This window comes from Marmota flaviventris, chromosome 16 (genome assembly GCF_047511675.1).
Source record: "Marmota flaviventris isolate mMarFla1 chromosome 16, mMarFla1.hap1, whole genome shotgun sequence".
Lineage (NCBI taxonomy): Eukaryota > Metazoa > Chordata > Mammalia > Rodentia > Sciuridae > Marmota > Marmota flaviventris.
The window spans coordinates 73,802,038-73,821,697 of record NC_092513.1 but is presented as its reverse complement, the minus strand read 5'-3'; the positions used below and the strand labels follow the sequence as shown (position 1 = coordinate 73,821,697).

The following is a 19,660-nucleotide window of genomic DNA, read 5'->3' as shown; positions in this document are numbered from 1 at the left end:
TACTTAGATCTGCAGGCAGCCACACTCCAGGTGGCGCACGCCTATATCACCAGGGGCTCAGAAGGCGGAGGCAGGAGGATGTTCAAAGCCAGCCTCAGCAATTCAGGGAGGTACTAAGCAACTCAGTGAGACCCTATCTCTAATAAAATACAAAATAGGGCTCAGGATGTGGCTCAGTGGTCGAGTGCCTCCAAGTTCAATCCCTGGTACCCAAAAAACAAAAATTAAAATAAAAAAAAAGACTCTTCTAATAACTTAATGTTACATTAAACAAAACAAACAATAACAAAGTAAATTAAAAAAAAAAAAATTCTATAACTTAAGACAAGTGCTGACCCTCCAATAGAATATTTTATACTTTATTGAAAGTTTAATAAATCAATACAGGCTACCACCAACCCTAGTTTTTAATGTTTGGTTAAAAAAAAAAAGCAAACATTTTCTAGTATTTTAAACATCTTTCAATGGCTATTTTTGCTGAACATCAATATTCAACAGAAATGAAGGCACGAAGTTATGGGGAGGAGACTCTCCTGTGATCTGTCCCATTATGCTCCAGATGAAGACTTTCCAGAAAGGCAGGGATGGGGCCTGTAGTACATTGGAGGAGAAGGGAGAGTCTGGCTGTGGCTACAAGGAGACACCTGGCTGAGAAAGCCAAGCAGGTCAAGCCCAAACCAAGACAATGACAAGGTGAGTGCCCAGAGCTGAGGATGAGCCAGACCAAGGGAGAAGGCGAAGGCCAGGATGGTCAGCTTGGAGGTCAAGTTGCAATAGTTAACTTTAAAAGAACTGTGTAGCTGCCACTGACTATGCACATTTATCAGTCTGTATAATTCACGCACAACTCTGTGGACCTCCCACTGACACAGGAGTGCATGAAGTCTGAAGTGAAAAGTCAAATCCTAAGTAAGTGAGCAGGTACATTCTGTGTGGCACCTGAAAAAACTGGGAACAATGTTAAAAACTGAACTAGGGAAGGCTATTTCCAGTCAGCAGGAGCGCAAGACTCCTCAAACCGGGAGCAGTGCTGACAGCTGGGCCGACCCAGGCCTCCAGGGCAGAGGGCACCCTGGCACGTGTGCGCGCATCCGGAACGGCCTGGGCTCCTCACGAGCCCCGACTTCACCGCCGCACTCTGTGCTTGCCTTTCTCTTCTGCCCAGAGGAGCAGGCTCGTTGCACCACACTCTGCCCTTCGTCTGCCATGCTGATGTGCGAGCTAGGCTCCAGAGCACACTGGACGGGCCTATGGTGGCTGTGTTAGGAGGGAACAGGTGCCCCCTCCTTCCCTGCCATGGAATATACATACCAGAGCCACCATGTGTCTCTAGCCTCCTCGAGATGTGTTCCTTGTCCCCTTAGCAATTCAAACTTGCTCAAGTCTCCCCTTCATTTAAAAATCCCAACCTTTATGAAAATGATCTGAGGCAGACTAGGAGGCCCAGTGTTTCCCACCCCTCCCACACCTTTCAGAGGTAAAGGAGGAGAAAAACAAGATACATTTTTTCCTGGAACCCCTTTCCCCTGCATGAGGTCTGGAAGTGGTGTGTCCCTGTGAGGCCTGACCGGGGCTATTCTGTGACAACTAGCAGTGTGTGGTCTCACCCTGCCCTGCCCTGAAGCTGTTCTCAGGACACTCTGCTGCACCATTCTTCAGTTCGCCCTTCCCTAGGTCCCCCGTGTTCTTACACCTGGCCTAAACTACAGTCTGAGGTGCTCCTCACCCTCTAACCACCGCCACGGCCCCACCAGCACCATGAACCACTGAAGCCCCACCCAGGACTCCTTCCTCTGCATAGACACACATATTCAACTATGTGTTACCATCTCCACCCGTATCTTAGAAGGCACATTAAAACTCACATCCAAAACTGTCCCAAGTTGGCTTCTCCTTTAGCAGTACCTGTCTCACAATGGATACCAATCACCTGAACTGTGCATGCCAAAAATCTGGGAGCTCTCTCTCCCTCAGTCTTTTCCACTAAGTTCCCACACTCAAGTTCAATGCATGCTCATTCTGTCTCCCTGTAATCTATGAAAGGTCACCTTTCCCTCTACCTCTCACCAGACTGGCCTCATTTATGGCAAGAACTCCCTGCCCCAGCCCATGCCAACTGAAGTGACCAGGATGAACCCCTGAGCATACTGGTACCCAGATTACAACTTTTAGCAAGGATATTTCCTTAGTCTGGAAAATGTGAGGAGATAATGCTAAATGTTACACAAGCAAAATGTTTAACTTTCTCCTTAAGATCAAGAGCTAAATAAGAATATTACCCATGACTACTGTCTATAAATATTGTGTCCTAAGTCATAGCTGGTTCAGAAGGAAGGAAAAGGAAGACACTGAACTACAGACAACATAACTACCCAAAGAAATTTACAAATCAATTATAAAAATTATTCAGAATTGAGCAAAGCTGTTTAATATAAAATTAATCTGTAAAAACAGTTTGTATTCAATACACAAGCAGTTTGGAATATAATTTAAGATATAAACTAATAGTACCCCCAAATAAAATACTTAGCAATGTATCTAACAATATATAAAGGTTGACCTTTATGAAGAAAATTAAAGTTCACTAAAGACATTCAAGACAATTCAAATCAAGAGAAATATAATATTTTATTCAATATGCTAAATCAATAAAAAAATTTATTCTCTCCAAACTGATCTATGGAGTCAGCTCAACTCCATGAAAACCTACCCAAGGATCACAAAATATATACAAAAGTGAAGAGTCAAGAATAGTCTCGAGGGACTGGGGTTGCAGCTCAGTGGCAGAGCACTTGCCTACCACGTGGGAGGCACTGGGTTCGATCCTTAGCATCAAATAAAAATACATAAAATAAAATAAAGGCGGAATGCCTTTATAGTCCCCATGTCTTGCAGAAGTATTAAGTGGGCAGATCTGCCCAATCAGATATCTATTATCACAAGGGCCAGGATGGTATAGCATGGACATAAGGATAACCAGAAATTCAATAGGATCAGAAACAGACCCCTGTGAAGAGACTCTGAGGAGGACAGCATGGGGCAGCCTACTCCTGAGCGGGGCTGGGGCAGCAGGTCACCCATGTGAATCCTGCTCATACCATAAGCCAAATTCAGTGCAGATAGGTTTAAGGCAAAAATCCATAAATAAAAATGTTTAGAAGAAAAACAAAAAGTACGTTTGTGACCTCGGACTAGACAGGCGTCCCTCCTTTACACTGTCTTTTCGTTCTTCTGCACAATAATGCACAAGCAGGAGTGAAAGGATGCACAATGAGCCCTAGGCACTTGTCACCCCTTCAGAATGCCCAGCCCGACTGCGCTTCCTCCCCCCACTACCATATGACTGGAGCAAACCTCAGGCATGGTGACTCTTTATTTATAAATACAAGAGACAAATTCTTAATGTTTTGTTTTATAGGTGCCTTACCACTGAGCTACATCCCAGTTCACCCCTTTTTAAATTTTTTTTTTATTTTTTTTGATACAAGGTCTCACTAAATTGCTTAGGACATGAGTTTCTGAGGCTCTCCTCAAACTTGCAATCCTCCTGCCTCACCCTCCTGAGAATTATATGCATGTGCCACAGGGCTGGCTAGGAGAGGGATTATTAACAGAGCAAACAAAAAAAAATGCACGGTTCTGATTTTAAAACTAAGAATCTAGTGTCAATCAAGAAAGTAAAATGCAAGCCACAGCCTGGGAGGTTACACTTGCAATCTATAAAAGTGACAAAGGACTGGTATCCAACTTGTATTAAGAATTTCTATGAATCAACACAAAAAGAAAAACAACCCAACAGAAACACAGGCAATCAAGATGATCACGATTTCCAATAAGGTAACACTACACGTCCATAAACACAGCTATAGATTCTCAACCTCATTAATAATCAGGGAAATGAAACTGCAACCATCCTGGACAATAATTCAACAATCACCAGATGAATAAACATGTGGAGTTAACTAGAGAGCACCCCACTTCTGGGAGAATAAATGCACTCATGCTGGGCAACAGTGCAGACATGAACAGGAAAGGAAAGTCTGCCCGGAGTGCTGTGCATGGGCACAGCAAGTCACATGCAGGAAAGCTTACAGTGACACTGTCTGCGATGGCCATCAGTGGGAAACAACCAATTCTCTATCCACAGTAAAATGCATAAATAATAACACAATGAATTAAAAAAAAAAAAAAAGAACTATGCTGAAAGAAAAGAAACACAGTAATAGGAGCATTGAACTAGAACAGTAAGTCAGAGAATACATGTTACATGATTTCATTTAATAACACAAGTGAACCTATTCGGTACCCAGGGATACAGATATACTAAATAGATAAAAAGAATGACTAGTATAAAGTTTAGGGTACAAGGGTGGGGAACACAATCAGAGCGAGCTATTAGTGGAGTTCTATTGACAAATATACTGCAGTGTGATATTACACGGTTATTTAAATCTTTATAATTAGGATTCCTTCAATGAGCTCTTGTCAGCCTAAGTAGAATGGAGGGCAGTGTGTGGCCTCTGCACTGCAGCTCTCCCCATTACCAACCATTCTTCCCTGCTTCCTGTGCTCCAAGCACAATCTTCTTCCTTTTCTTACACCATGTATTCTCACCTCAGGCTCTTTGCCAGTGCACTTTCTCTGCATGGGATATACTTTTTTCCATATCTTCACCTTCCTAAACTCTTACCAAATATATAAACCTCACTTACAATATTAATCAATCAGAATTAACCCCTAATTTAATTATATTGACTCCATCAGGTTGGTCTTCCTTGACTTTCCTGTTTTCACTTAGGATTACTTTGCACCAGCTGCACACTTGTCCATAAGAGCAATAATGATGACCATCTGTTAACCACACTGGCCAACACCCACAACAGTGCTTGGCATGGAACAAACCAATCAACAAGTTTCTTCATCCATTGCCTACTTAAGCACAACTTGGTTGCTTCCAAGTTTGGGCAGTTGTAAATAAAGTTCTGTTATAAACATCCAAGTGCAGGTTTTTGTGTGGACATAAGTTTTCAACTTCTTTGGATAAATGCTCAAGTGACATGCTTGCTGGATGTTACTGTTTGGATATGAGGTGTCCCCTAAAAGCTCCTGTGTTAACGTGGGAGATAAAATGTTTAGGTCATGAGAGCCATACCTAATCAGTGATCAGTCCATCTGATGGACTACTGGGTGGTAACTGTAGGCAGGTGGGGCATGGTTGGAGGAAGTGGTCATCCCAGGCGCTTCCCGGCTGCCCTGAGCTTAACAGCTTTCCTCTGCTATGATTTCTGCCTCACCAAGGACAAAACAAACTCTTCTCTTCCAAGCTGTTGTAGGTCACAGCAACTCAAGCTGACTAACACACTGGACCATAGAGTAGGTGTGTTTCATTGTTTAAAAAAAAAAAAAAAAATCCAACTGTCCTGTAAAGCATCTGCACTATTTTACATTTGTACCAGCAATATTTGGTTGGTGTTGGCAAGTGTTTGTATTTGAGCCATTCTAGCAAGTGGATACTGGAAGTTCATTTACTCTTCATAAGGAAGGCCAGTTTGCCACAGTCTGGCTGGGCACAAAATCACGAGCCACTCAAGCAGGAACAAACTTTATTTTTTGAAACTGCCGCGTATGCTCCCAGTAAGATTGCGTTCTCCCGGATCAACAGGAAGTTCCTCCTCCGGAATTCCCTCCTAACGCACTTCCCCAACCAATGGGAACTCTCCAGGAGTCCCAGGAGTCCAATATCCATATGAATGCAAATCTTAACATAATCATATCATCTCAATGGCTTGCAGGCATCACCTTTCAACCAAAAATGCCATGCATCATATTACTTGGCTGTGGCTCTTAGCACCAGTTAAGGTACAGTAGCCATTTCTTTAGCCTCGGTGGGCTTGGGCTTCACCTGTGCAGTCTTAAAAGTGTACATGAGGACTCAACTATGTGCACAGAATCTACATGCACAAATCTGGGAGTCCCTAATACCTATTATTTGTTACTTTAAAAATTCTATCAGTGATTTTGAAGGCTCTGGCTTAACCAGGAAAGCAAATCTTTTGAGAACTCAACTGTGATATGTCTTATTTGTGCTTACATTCAGAGTGACTTACTGGGAGCTACCACAGACCAGGCTCTGACAGGACAACCACAAGCATCCCCTGGAGCCGCAGGTCTCAGCACACTATTTATGACAGTAAATGCATAAAAAATAAGTACTCGTCACATCTGTACTACTTTCTTTATTTTTATTTTTTAAATACTTTCTTCGTTGTAGTTGGATACAATACCTTTATTTATTTATTTATTTTCATGTGGTGCTGAGGATCGAACCCAGCACTTTGCACATGCTAGGTGAGTGCTCTACCTGTACTTTAAAAAAAAAAAAAAAAAAAGTTGACGTCTTCGTTATTTTTAAATTTTTTTTTAGTTGTAAATGGACATGACTTCATTATTTATTTGTTTGTTTATATTTTATGTGGTGCTGAGGATAGAACCCAGCGCTTTACACGTGCTAGGCAAGCGCTCTACCACTGAGCTACAACCCCAACCCGTGTACTTATTCTTAAAAGTCTAAGAGTAGATTGTTTCTGGGGGTCATAAAGGCAAGTATAGACACAAATACATTCTTCCCTCATCCCATATTTGTAGCCAGGGATGGTGGTGCACATTTACAATCCCAGCTACTTAGTAGGCTAAGACAGAAGAATCACAAATTCAAAGGCGGCAGGTAAAAAGGGTAGGAGAGGCAGCTCAGTGGTGAAATACTTGCTTAGTACGGATGGGGCTCTGAGTTCAATCCCCAGCACTGCAAGACAGACAGGATAGATAGCAGGTAGATGATAATAATAAATAGTAATAATAATAAAAAAAAACATTCATTAAATTTAAAAAATACCCCCTAGCTGTAGCTGAATGGTAAAGCACTTGCCTGGCCTGCACAAGGCCTGGGAGTCTATCCCCAGCACCACACAAAACAAGCCACACGTACCGAGGCTGTTCCTGACAGCACTGCCGGGGCAGGGCAAGGTGCGTAGTGCATGCCTATGTCCTTCCTTAGACCCTCAGTAACTGTTGGGAAATCAGTGGGGGTGGGGGTGGGGGTGAACCCAGGGGCACTCAACCATTGAGCCACATCCCCAGTCCTGTTTTGTATTTTATTTAGAGACAGGGTCTCACTTTTGCTGAGGCTGGCTTTGAACTCATGATCCCCTTGCCTCAGCCTCCCCAACAGGAGTGCGTCACCGCACCCAGCCTGAGTTTTCTTTTCAACACTGCAAAAGGCCCACAGGTTAAAAAGGAGGAAACGGAGGCTGAGTGGTGGTTTCCAAATGCCAGGATGGACAGCCAGGCCAAGGAAATTTGTTTCTTTAAATACAATGCTATGGTTTCGATGCTAGATGTCCCTGCAAAACCTGATGTATTAGAAGCCTGGTTCCCAGGGTGATGGTGTTAGGGTGGTGTGGACCTTTAACAGGTGGGGCCTGGAGGGAAAGCTTCGGTCCACTGAGGTCACTGACCTTGGAAAGGATGCAGGTGGTTCTCGCATGACCCTCTTGGTGGTGATCTCCAGAGGCTGGTTATAAAAGCCTGGCCTGGCCCCACCCAGCTCGCTGGCTTCCTGTTTCTGGATGTGATCACCTGCTCCCACACACGCTCCCACACGGCCATCTGCCATCACATGATGCAGCTGAGAAGGCCGTCCCCAGAAATGAGTCTCTGCAGCACCACATCCTTGCACCTACCAAACTGTGGGCTAAATACACGTCTTTTCTTCCTAACTAGACTCCATGCTCATTATAGGGACAAGAAGCTGAACATTACAGACAGACACCTGAGTCCCAACTGAATTCCTGATATAGCAGTTCGAGGGAGAATCTAAAATTCCAGCCAGGTTTATAAGCCTCTGGCTAGAGCCAATGCACACCATTTTATGCCCCACAGATATCTAAACTGCTAGCATGATTTTGTTAAAAAGGTTTAAAAAATTCTCCACACATTGTAGTTTCTAAAATAATCAATGAAGACAGGTTCCAACAAACATGAAAATTATGCCCTCACATTGGCTGTTCAAAATTCACAGTAATTTCCTACAGAATGGCATGACGACATCTGCTCCGTTATAGGCACGCTCACCAAGAACCACTAACCACTGCCTGTCACTTATTAAAAAACACCCCCCTCTCATCTCACTTGGGATGCCAAAAAAGCAGCTCCCCAGGGAAGTAGAGACCGCTTCTCCTTGTCCTGTTGTTTTCACTGGGAGGACACACCGGGAAGGAACTAAAACCAGCAAGTGCTCTCTCCACGCTGCTGTGTCTCTAGACTGATCAGAAAAAAACTAAAAATCCATGTTTGCAGGTTTCAGATTGTGTCTATGCAGCTTGGGATAAACCTGCCTTCCCAGTCTCACCTCATTTCTCTGTAGCCTCACCTCCAGCCACACAGCAGACACCCTGAGTTCCACACCGCCCCACTCCCTGCCCTGATGTTGTGCTGTGTCTGCACCTGTTGGCTGGCCCACAGGCATGCAATTCTGATTTCTGCAACAGCCGGCATCACAATGAAAGGCTTTATACAGGGGATATACAGGGAGCTATCACCTGTACCAGCCTGCCTGAAAATACCACTCTAAATCTCAAATTCTTTACCAATACACCCCTGTCCTTCATGAATAACTGTGTGGTTAAAGAGAAAATGAAACTGAATTCAGAGTCAAATCTATGAAACAACTTACCAAGTCATTTAATGATTAATTAAGAAAATGAAAGCACTTGGTAGAACATTTATCATTATTTGTGGTATTGGAGATTGAACCCAGAAGTTCTCCTGGCCACTGAGCATCACCCCAAACTCTTTTTATTTTGAGACAAGGTCTCACTAAGTTACGTGGACTGGTCCCTTGCAAACTTCCTGCCTCGGCCTCCCAAGACGGTGGGACTACAGCATGTGCCACCAGCTAAATATTACATATTTTTAAATTAAGTTTTAAAACTCACCTCACTTATAAAAAACATCTTCAAACTGGTTATCATTAACTCAGATCAATCCTAAATGTTAGGTGTACAGGTGTCCCTCTGTATCCAGGGGACTGGTTCCCCAAAGATATCCAAACCACACATTTTCCAAGTCCCTTATATAAAATGGAATAGAATTTGCATATAACCTACACACTTCCTCCAGTATACTTTAAATCATCTTTAGATGACTTACAGAACCTAATACAAGGTAAATGCACATAAATAGCTTTTGTTCTGTGCTACTTAGGGAATAATAATAAGAAAAAGCTCTGTGTATATTCAGTACAGGTAATTTTTCCCCCCAAATACTTTTGACCCAATTGATTGAATTTGCAGAACCTGTAGATATGCAGAGTGACTATACTGTGTTTCTCCATAGTTACTTTCCTATTTTTCCCCTTCTGAATAAGAGTTCTACTCCCAAGTAAACTGTAACAACTGCTTAAGCTACAAATGCCACAGAGATTGTACCATATGCTATGGTTTGCATGTAATTTGACTCCCAAAGGTTCGTGTGCTGGAATTTGGTCCTCAGTTTGGTGGTGTGGGAAGTGATGGAACTTTCAAGAGAGAGAACTTTAGTGGGAGGTCGTTAGTCAGGCCACCAGGGTTGCTACTCCCAGTATAGACAGTGGAACCTCAGTCTATCTCTTGCGGCATGCTTTGTGATTTGACCTCTCACTCCAGCAAACACTCCTGCCTTTGTGGTCCCACCTGCTATAAGGTCCTCAAGAGCTGAAGTGATGTCAATGACAGGACTTTGAATTTCCAGAACTGTGAGTTAAATAAACTTCTTTTCTTTATGGATACCCAGTTTTAGATATTTTGTTATAGTAACAAAAGAACAAACTAATACACAATAGGAGCAGAATATCAATGGAGATACTTGAGGATGCCAGTCTACCTCCGTAAGCATGTCCAGGCTTCCTTCACTTTAATATTCAATCTCTTGGGGCCTTTTTAGGTTTACAAGAATAACAATAATGGCATCTGCTATTGAACAAGTTCTTCACATATACTCTTTTTAACAGTCAGATAATGACACCATTCTAATAGTACAGGGAGCCTGAGGCCAGGAAGTGGTGGGGCCCAATACTCAGGTACAGGTTCTAGAGCTCAATTCATGCTCTCTGATGTACCAACAAGCACTTATTAAACATCTTCTGTGTGTAAGGTATGATACTGACATAAAAGCATACTCTCTCCCCTTCTCCAGGGATAATCCTCAAATATACCATATTATTTTCATTCTGCTGATTTAAAAACAGTTAATGGATTAATTATTCATTCAGTCAAGGCTTCCTCTACCAGGGATACAAGACAGGCCCTGGTCTCTATGTTCTCAGGTTGGGAGGAGGTGAAGCAGCGTGGCTGACCAAGGTACAGCAACGGAGAAGCCTAGCGGCCTTAGAGGAGGAACCAGCAAGCCTGGGCAGACCCAAACACAGGAGGTTAGGGAAGGGAGCCCTCCAGGCCCAAGAGCTAGTGAAAAGGCCCCAGGCAAAAGCCAGCTCAGTGCATTGAAGGCAAGAAAGAAGGCTGGGAAGTCGCCGGGGTCTCAGTGAGCAGGGTAAGGAGCTGGAGGCTACTCCCAGAGCAGTGGGAAGCCAGGGGAGATTGTACACATGATCTGGTTCACATTTTTAAACACTACTCTGGCTGCTATGAGGATAATGAACTGCAGGGAACAAGAATGAAACAGGTATCCCATCAGAAGGCTATTGCTACCTGTGTCGCCAAAGACAGCCAGGCAGCCCTGGCTCTCTGGCCCCACACCTTCTTCATCCCCATCTGTGCAGTCAGCCCAAGCCTTCATGTCGCTGAGCTATGTCCCCAGTGTCCAGCACACAGGCAGCACTGAACGGAGTCCGTGGAGAAAAGCTCCTACAGTCAGAGGCAGCTCTTAGGGACATTTTCAACCTTGGAATTAAACTTCAGGAACCAACAAAAAGTCTAATTCCTACAACAATCTCTTGAACATGCCTTCTATTATTAACAGCTGACATGAAGTAAATGACACGACTCCAACAGACTTGGGGCACTACTGCACAAACTTTACCACTCTGGACTGTTATAAGGCAGATTTGATTTAGAAAAGAGGAGCATGCTCATGGCTCATTGCCCAACAGCTTCTTGTGAGACATCATATGCAAGCAGACTTCAGGCTTACAATTATTTTGGGTCCCCAATTTCAAATATGATCTTTTTGATCTTTCTGGTCTTTTTGAGAAATGAAAAAAATAACTACAAATCCACTGTACTTATGAAGTCATTTACAGACCAAGAGGCTCTCTTGTGTCCAAAGAGTCAGAGACACCAAGATCTCTAGCCTGTGATTCAATGGCCTCCGCTTTTCTCTAAGAAGTCTGTTAAGTTTGCTCTTGCTCCTCAATATCCTCGGGGATTACTAGCAAGTTCAGCTACACTTATGGGCATAAATGCAGAAATTCACCCTTCCAAAGAACAAGACTTGATTGGTGAAGTTGGCAAACCTCTGCATTATTGCAAGGTCAATATGATACAGAGAGGCCTTATTTACTTACCTAAGTAATGTGATGGATGAAATGACATAGGCTTACTAGTCGCTGAGTAATATCCAATTGCTCTCTTAAATCGAATAACTTTGTCATCTGTTCTAGACTGAAACAGATGTAGGAAAACCTTAGTTATGCCACTAGTCATGTGTATGAACATACTTTTATAATTCAGCACATGTATAATAATCTGTAGCCTTTCAAGTTAGATAAGAATTTAGAATGATATTAAAACCTTTAGGGAAAAAAAATCAAGAGGTTACTACTGAAAAAAATCAAATCAAAAATTAATTATTTTAAAGCAATGCAGTTAGAAAAGCAGAACTGTGAGCTTGTGGCAGAGTTGGGCCCTGGCTCTATGACTTACTTCTTTGACTTCAATTCTGCAGCCACTGGTCCTGCCAAGAGACCCGACCTGCCACCTGCAGCTGGTGGAACAGACTGCAGCACACTGATCAGGAATATGTCTAGACAGAGACAAGTCCCCCAAACCTTACCTATTCCACTAACACTGACTTGTTCACATGCCTTACTTTCCAAAGAAGAAAATCCCTGACTATCCCCTAAAAGATACAGACAAATCGGGAATTCACAATACCATCTGACCAATTTCATTCAGTTGATCTTCTGCCCACTCTGGAATACAGGTCTTTTTAAAACAGAGAACTCGGAGCAGCAGATTCAGCCATCAACTACTTGAAACCCTTATAGTTTGGAACTGACTGAGACCATCTGGTGGGAGCCTGGCCCCTTAGCCACGGGCTCCTTCAGAATGGTGTGTATGGCCCAGCCAGACATACACAGTCAGCTCGCACCTCCTGAGTCCCCTTCCCAAACCAGCCACACCACCATGCAAAGGCCCACCCTGAGTCTTGCTTTTTTTACCTGTGAATGCTGGAAAACATCTTTAGCTATGGCATCCAGGTCAGAGGTGTCTTGAATGTTGCGGACATAGTCAGCAACAGCTTTGATCACTACATCGCAGGGTGGCAAGACCAGCTGGTGGGCCCGGACCTGAGAAGCAAATGCACATGTCAGCAGTGGGCATGGGACACAGAGCAGGGCACATCAGGATGCAGGGTCCAGAAATTCCAATATGGTGCTGCCTTCTAGGTTCCCCTGGGGCCTCCTATCATCCATCTCAGCCCTACAGCTTCCGTAAGTCTCCCATGCTCTGAAGCTCAAGACCTGGACTTTTCTTTCAGTTGATGAAATACAACTCAGCTGCTAAAACTCTGTTAGATTAAAAGAGCACTGACAACCTTTAGTTAGCTTGCAAAGTCTGATGATAGGAACTGTGCCCCCCGGATGCTAAGTGCAAAGCAACTCATGAGAGAGGCCCTGGAGCCATCCGCAGCACTAACTTAGGACTCCCTGCAAAACTACAGGAATAAAGGCAATCACCAAGTGCTGGACCCACAGTAAAAGGCCAAATTTAGTTCTGAACTATGGAACAATGGTACCACTGCCTGATGAAGGGCATGTCTGATTGAAGAATGACAGAACATGAAATACAGTGTAGGAACATCTCATTATCCAAGAGCTGGCATCAGAAAAAGTTAACGGATTTTTTAAAAAGGCAAAGACATCTGATAAAAGCTCTGGGGTCAGCAGAACGACAGTCTCCAAACACCAACCACATCCCGCTCTCCAGAGCCTGTGAATATGCTGCGCTGGGTGGCAAGATAGAACTAAGATTACTAGTCACCTGGCCTTAAAATAAGAATACTGTTCAGTACTACATGGAGAGGCCTAATCACAGGGTTGGGCTTTGACGACAGAGGAGGGGGCCACAGGCCCATGAATGCGGGCAGCAGCTGAAGGTGGCAAAGACAAGGGAACATTCTCCCTGAAGCTGCCAAAGGGAACACAGCCTGCTGATACTCTGACTTCAGCCCAGGGAGACCCATTTTGGACTTCCAGCCTCTAATGCTGAGATAATTATGTTGACATGAGGGACAGGGGGGCGAAAATAGGATTAGAAAAATTCAACTAAGCAAAGAAAATGAAAGAAATCTCTGGCAGACATATATATTAATACTTTGCATTATCATGCAAACTTTCAGAGGCACAAGACTACATTTAAAAAAGAAAAAAAAGATTCTTTCATTAAAACATGTTTTCCGCATGGTTGAGTAGCTGCTCCTCACCTCCTAAGGCAGCACATTCCCTTCCTTTAGATTACTAGCATCCAGAGGAGGAAAATGGAATAATAAGGGCCTCCAAAGCACCACACCTTCCTAGAAACTCAAGAGTTCTCTGCAGAATGTGAAAAGCTACTGTCACACTCATACTCACAGCAGACACGTGGTAAACACTAGGTCCTAGGTCGGCCTGTCCGTGCCCCAACTTCTAAGGGATGTTTCAACAATCCCATAGGCAAGTGAGAAGGCTGCCATGACCACAGGGAGAGCAGGGTCAGAACGAGAGCCTTGAGCTGCCCCGCCCTATGTTCCTCTCCTGCTCCTGCTAGGAGACACTGGGCACTCTGCTCACAGTGAGCATGCCACCTGGAGGGGTGGCACATCTGTGGAGGATCCCTGGTGGCCAGGCCTCAGCCTTGTTCTCTGTGTGCATGTGACCAGCTAACTACTCAAATCCCTCAACTTTACAAGCCAGTGACAACTCCCTTTCCCTGAAACACCCAGTAAATGCTGGTCATTTTAGATGATTTCACACACAAAACAAAAACATGACAGTTCTCACCAAGAAAAGAAGTTACTAGATATAAAAATGTCCAAACTATGGACCCCTTCACCCCCCATCAGGAAGGAGTACAAACCTACTTACATGCCTCAAGCACCTGGGCAGCTCTGTCAGACACCATTCTGCTTCAAAAGGAAACAACGGAATCTGCTGCTTTTATTCCCATGTGCAGTCTTGCCACACCCCCCACAACACTGCTGCTCAAAGACCCTTGAAGTGAACAGATCCTATCTATATAGATATATAACCCAGGGGTGCTCTACTACTGAGCTATATCCCCAGGCCTTTTTATTTTTTGAGGCAGGGTCTCACTAAGTTGCTCATGGTCTTGCTAAGTTGCTGAGGCTGACCCCAAACTTGTGCCGATCCTCCCATCTTAGCCCCCCAAGTCACTGGGATTACAGGGAGGTGCCATAGGGCCCAGCCAGATCATATAAAGTGTCCTCTAAACTTTTCTGAGTGGCTAGATGACACTAGCTTAGCTCATGCTGCAAACACTCCTCTTTATGACATGCTAACTGCACAGCCACACTCCATCCCATCCTCCATGACCGTTCTATAGCCAGACCCACCTTTCCCCTGGATGGCTCCCAATCTAGCCTTCTAAATCCAGCTCAGGATAAAGCCTCTGATCTACACTGTATGAGAGGAGGGCTCTGAGGCCTAAGGGCCTGTTCACACCACAGTCCCCACCCTTCCTCAAGGAAGGCAGCCAGTGGACAGAAAAAATGCACTAGTATAGGGATACCCAGCAGGGCTTTACTGTACCCAAGAGCTAAAAGCACACTGCCTCCAGTACATGCTACGTGATGTTTTTACCACGGCAAAACGTGCAATGAGTTTCAAAAGGATTTACCATGGAATTAATTTTGGTGCCAGGATCCTCTAGCACACTGAAATAAAGGTATGCATATAGGTATACATACCATGTAGATGATGGTTATCCATCAAAATAAATGGGGGGGGGGGGGGATATCAAGACCTGTTTATTCAAAATCTTCCCAAATAGCAAGTGACTCAACATCAGCAGTCACCACACAGGAGGGTTACTATGCCCTTGTCTGCTCATAAAAACAAAATCCACGCTCAAACCAAGTAACAGAAGTGTTTGCCATATAGTGGCAGGCTACAAGTATTAGTTCCATTTCCTCCTTTCCTTTATTCAGCTTTTGTTTTAAATTTTTAGTTCAAAAAGTTAACATTTGGGGGAAAAAAATCAAATAAATTGCAACAGATCCAAAGTTGGAAACAAATGTACTTTCTGTTTGTTAGAATAGAAGGTAAATTGTTTCATTAAAAATACAAATGTTGCCAGGCGTGATGGCACACGCTTGTGATGGCAGCCACTAGGGAGGCTGGGGAAGGAGGATCGCAAGTTCCAGACCAGCCTGAGCAACTTTATGAGACCCTGTCTCAAAATAAAAAGTAAAAATGCCTGGGGATGCAGCTTAGTGGTACAGAGCCCCTGGGTCTAATTCCCAGTAGTGGCGGGCAGGGGGAGCAAAAAATGTTTCTGATCAATTGCCTTTTTTCATGGCACTTCATGGCAATTTCACTGTTATTTGCTTTGTCAGAAAGAAAAAAATTTAGGTCTAGAAAAGACCTCCAAAATATTTAACCCAACCCTTTGCTTTCAGGCAAGAAAATTAAATAATAAATAGGCACCATATGCATGGAAATGATCATCGTCTCTGTGCAAAAATATTCTTCTGTGAGAGATTTCACTTTTGGCATCATCTCTTTCCAAATTTCCAGACCTAAAGCTTTGTACTATGATTTTTACACATCATTGACAAATGAGAACAATTCGGGAAGTGCTTATAAATACTGGCACCATTAGACCTTGCCCAGCAACCTGCTGCTGGCTCCGTGATAGGTCATGGTTGATAATCCAATAGATGTCCCTGTGTCACCCAGATAAGCTGTCCTTTGACCACTCTGGACAACCTTTACTTTGGATTTTAAAAAACAACACAACAAAGACCTTCTTGGACTCTAAAGCCCTGGGGCTGGGTGGTGGTGTGGACACTGGCTGGCCACAGTCATGGGATTGGCCCTGAGAGGGCACTTGTGCTGAGGCCATACAGCATGAGGTTTCAAACCCATCCACAAGCAGCTGGACATGCCCAGGAACACCTCTGCAAAAAGCTGCAGGTGTTCTCACTGATGGAGGAGAGGGATGGACCCTCAGGGTGGTGGTGAGCACAAGACTGCAACTTAGCAATGGAACCACACCCAAGGGGACTTGAGGAAGCCTCTCTGCAGTCATTTGCTGACGACCCCTTGAGATCTTTGATTCTTTACAGCTGCTAAACTCAGTCAATTGTTTTAGCCTTTCAAGAGCCATGTTAAGGGAAGCTGGGCACAGTACACTGTAACAGCTGAGACCCACAGAAAGCAACCCGTCAGGTTCCTGAAGGCAAAGTATTAGAAGAGCCTGCTGAAGAAGCATTTATGTACTTATTCACTGCTTCCAAGCAGTTCACTCCTTGCGATTCTGCAGTCTCATTCTTGGTTATATTTTTAAAATAAAACATTTTCCTACAGCTGTGAATTCATTTAAATTATGTCACCATATCATAGTCCAGCTTTTAAATCAAGCCTATCATACCACAGGACTCAGAGGAGCCCATTTAAATCCATTATGCTTTTTATTGTAATATTGTTGATTAAAAACTCTTAAAAGCTTTCTAAATTTACCATTAGAAAGAATAACTTGAAGGGGTCTTGACTTTCACATGATGGAAATACAAGACTTCTGCACAAGGGCAAGATGGCAGGTCCCTCTCCAGAGATATGAGGGTCCTCCCCACACAGGTCCAATCTCAGGAATCTGCTTCCACTGCTCACGTGGCTTACAGGGAAGCTGCCCCCCAGAAAGACTGGGAGGGGGTTGGTTTCCAGATACAGTATTTGGATACATCAGGATGGACATTTTGTTTTAGGCAGACATTTACTTCTTCAGGAGGCCAAATCACTGTACCACGTTCCATTTTTGTATTGATGATGTTTCAATTCTAAATAGCCTTAACACCTCACCTTGTCTGTTTTACAAGACAAAGAAAATGAGCATTTTCCAAATTAACTGGTATTTTAGTTTTACATTGGGTCACACTTTCCCTTTTTAAAGAACAGAGATTCTCATTCAAAATTTTTCTTCATTTTGGTTCTTTTTTCCTTTAAACAACTGTTAATGTCAATGTTCTTCTATGTAGAACACCTCATGATTATGCACTCACAAGAAACTGAACCTGTCTACCATTTAGTGTCCTTCATCAGGGGAAGAGGGACCACTCTTATATCCACATTGCATCAAATATCATTTATTTATTTTGCACATCTTCTTCTCGCTGCCTCTAAGGTTCGGCTGCCACAGCCCAGGCTCCCTCCCTCTCCTGCGAGCCCGGCTGCCTGCTCCCTGGCCCTGGCTCCCGGGCCCTGACACAGGAGGGCAAGCACTAGGAGCACAAAAGGCAGCAGGACAAACAACCACCTGGGGCCGGAACAAAAGGCTGCAGCGCTGGCCATCTCTGGTCCTTCCTGCTCTCTGGTGCTTCCCAGTGGCCAGGCTTTCCCTACTCCGCAGACTGGGGCGCACCGGGATCACCGGGCCCTTCCCTTCCCTCCCATGGTCCCACTTTCTCACTACTGTGAAGATGACTGCTTTCCTCCTGATGCACACTTAACCCTGAGCACTTTGGTGTCCAAGGGCTGATCTTGCCACATTGCATTTTTAAGGAAAAAGAACTTCTGAATCAGGCTGGCCACAAGACTCAGATGAACACATGTATACACATGAGTTCCTTAACACAATAAGTTAGTTCCCCCACCCAGGGAAGAATGTAAGAGCCAGTGAACTCCCCTGGAAATGAGGGTGTATGAGTAATCTGATGTCAGCACCTGCGGCTCAGGAAGTCATCAAGTCTTACTTATTAAATAATCTTCTTCCTCAGCATTTCTCCTCAGACAGGATATATGGAGTTTAGCCCCCTGAGTCTTTTTTCTTTATACTGGTAGAAATTTGAAATCCTTGGATGTTCAGGACACTAAAGCGACTAACTGTGAGCCTGTGAAGTGGTAAAACCTGTTTAGTTGCCCACGTAAGAGTGTGTGTACACTGAGTGGGGGGAGGAAGTAAGTGGAGGATGATAACAACATTACAAGTCAGTTTTCCCCAGGGGCATAAACGAGTTAGAAATTCATTTATATGTTTATAAAGTACATTTTAAATTGTAGTCTAAAACTGACACTGGAATAGGGGAAGATGAATGCATTTAGTTACACTATGCTGAACTCTACGGCCTATTAATTCATGGTGAACAAAGAACATTTTCTTTACAAATATATTTAGAAAATATTAACTTGATGTTAGAAATCCAAATACTGAAAGAAGCAAAATTAAAAATAAGTGTGCAAAATGTAAAACATGTGCTTGTTTTGCTTAAATCAGATTATAGTTCCATATCAACTCTCTTGAAACTAATTAGGTCCTCCTAAGTTCTTTTACATTTTCTTGGTATTTGGTATTTTATTTTGCTTTTGGAAACTTTAAATTTATTTTATTTATTTGTTTATTTTAATTTTTAAAAATTTAGTTGTAATTGGACACAATACCTTTATTTTATTCATTTATTTTTATGTGGTGCTGAGGATCGAACCCAGGGTCTTGCACGAGCGAGGCGGGCGCTCTACCGCTGAGCCACAATCCCAGCCAATTTTTAAACCCCTTTCAACTCCAGTCCTAGGCAACCTCTGCTCTGCTTTCTATCACTGTAGTTCTGTCTTTGCTAGAATTTTATATAAAGGCAGTCATATAGATTTCCTTTGGGTTTGACTTTTCATTGAAAATAATGCTCCTGAAATTCATGCATATTTCAAGATCATTCACAGATGCTCAGGCTAACTCCAGAATCTGGTTATAATGAATAAAGATGCTATGAACATTCAGACACAAGTCTCTGTGTAAACATGGTCTTTCGATTCTTCAGGGTAAATACTGAGGAGTGAGACTGCTGGATATATGGCAAGGGTATGTCTAACCTTATAAACAACCGCCAAGCCCTTTTCCAACTGGCCTTTCCTCGAGTTCTCCACTCCACAGCACGGAGAAATCTGCATTTGCTCAGGTCCTCCATAACGTCTGCATTAATAGTCTCTTTCACTCAGTCCATTGGTTGTTAGTTGTGATATCTCATGGTGGCTTTAATTTGCATTCCCTCAGCTATATGAAGTATTTCTTTCTGTAATTATTGAACATTTTCTAAAATGCCTGCTCAAAGTTTATGCCCATCTGTTATTGAGTTGACTTCTCATTGTATCATTCTTCTTATATTTTGGATATAAGTACTTTTTTCAGAGACATTCTATTCTGCAAATAGTTTCTCTGTTGTTTGCTTTTCATTTTTT

General features: G+C 43.4%; 1 protein-coding gene across 2 annotated transcripts in view; it reads right to left on the bottom strand.

The window, feature by feature from the left end:
- The window catches only part of Fam120a (family with sequence similarity 120 member A), a 103,263-nt gene that overhangs the window by 51,893 nt on the left and 31,710 nt on the right, over window positions 1-19,660 (bottom strand). For both annotated transcript variants that reach the window (XM_027950951.2, XM_027950949.2), the window contains exons 4-5: window positions 12,434-12,562; window positions 11,558-11,654 (exon numbers count right to left, since the gene is read on the bottom strand). In XM_027950951.2, the coding sequence (XP_027806752.1) occupies window positions 11,558-11,654; window positions 12,434-12,562 (226 nt within the window). The remainder of the gene's footprint in view (window positions 1-11,557; window positions 11,655-12,433; window positions 12,563-19,660) is intronic.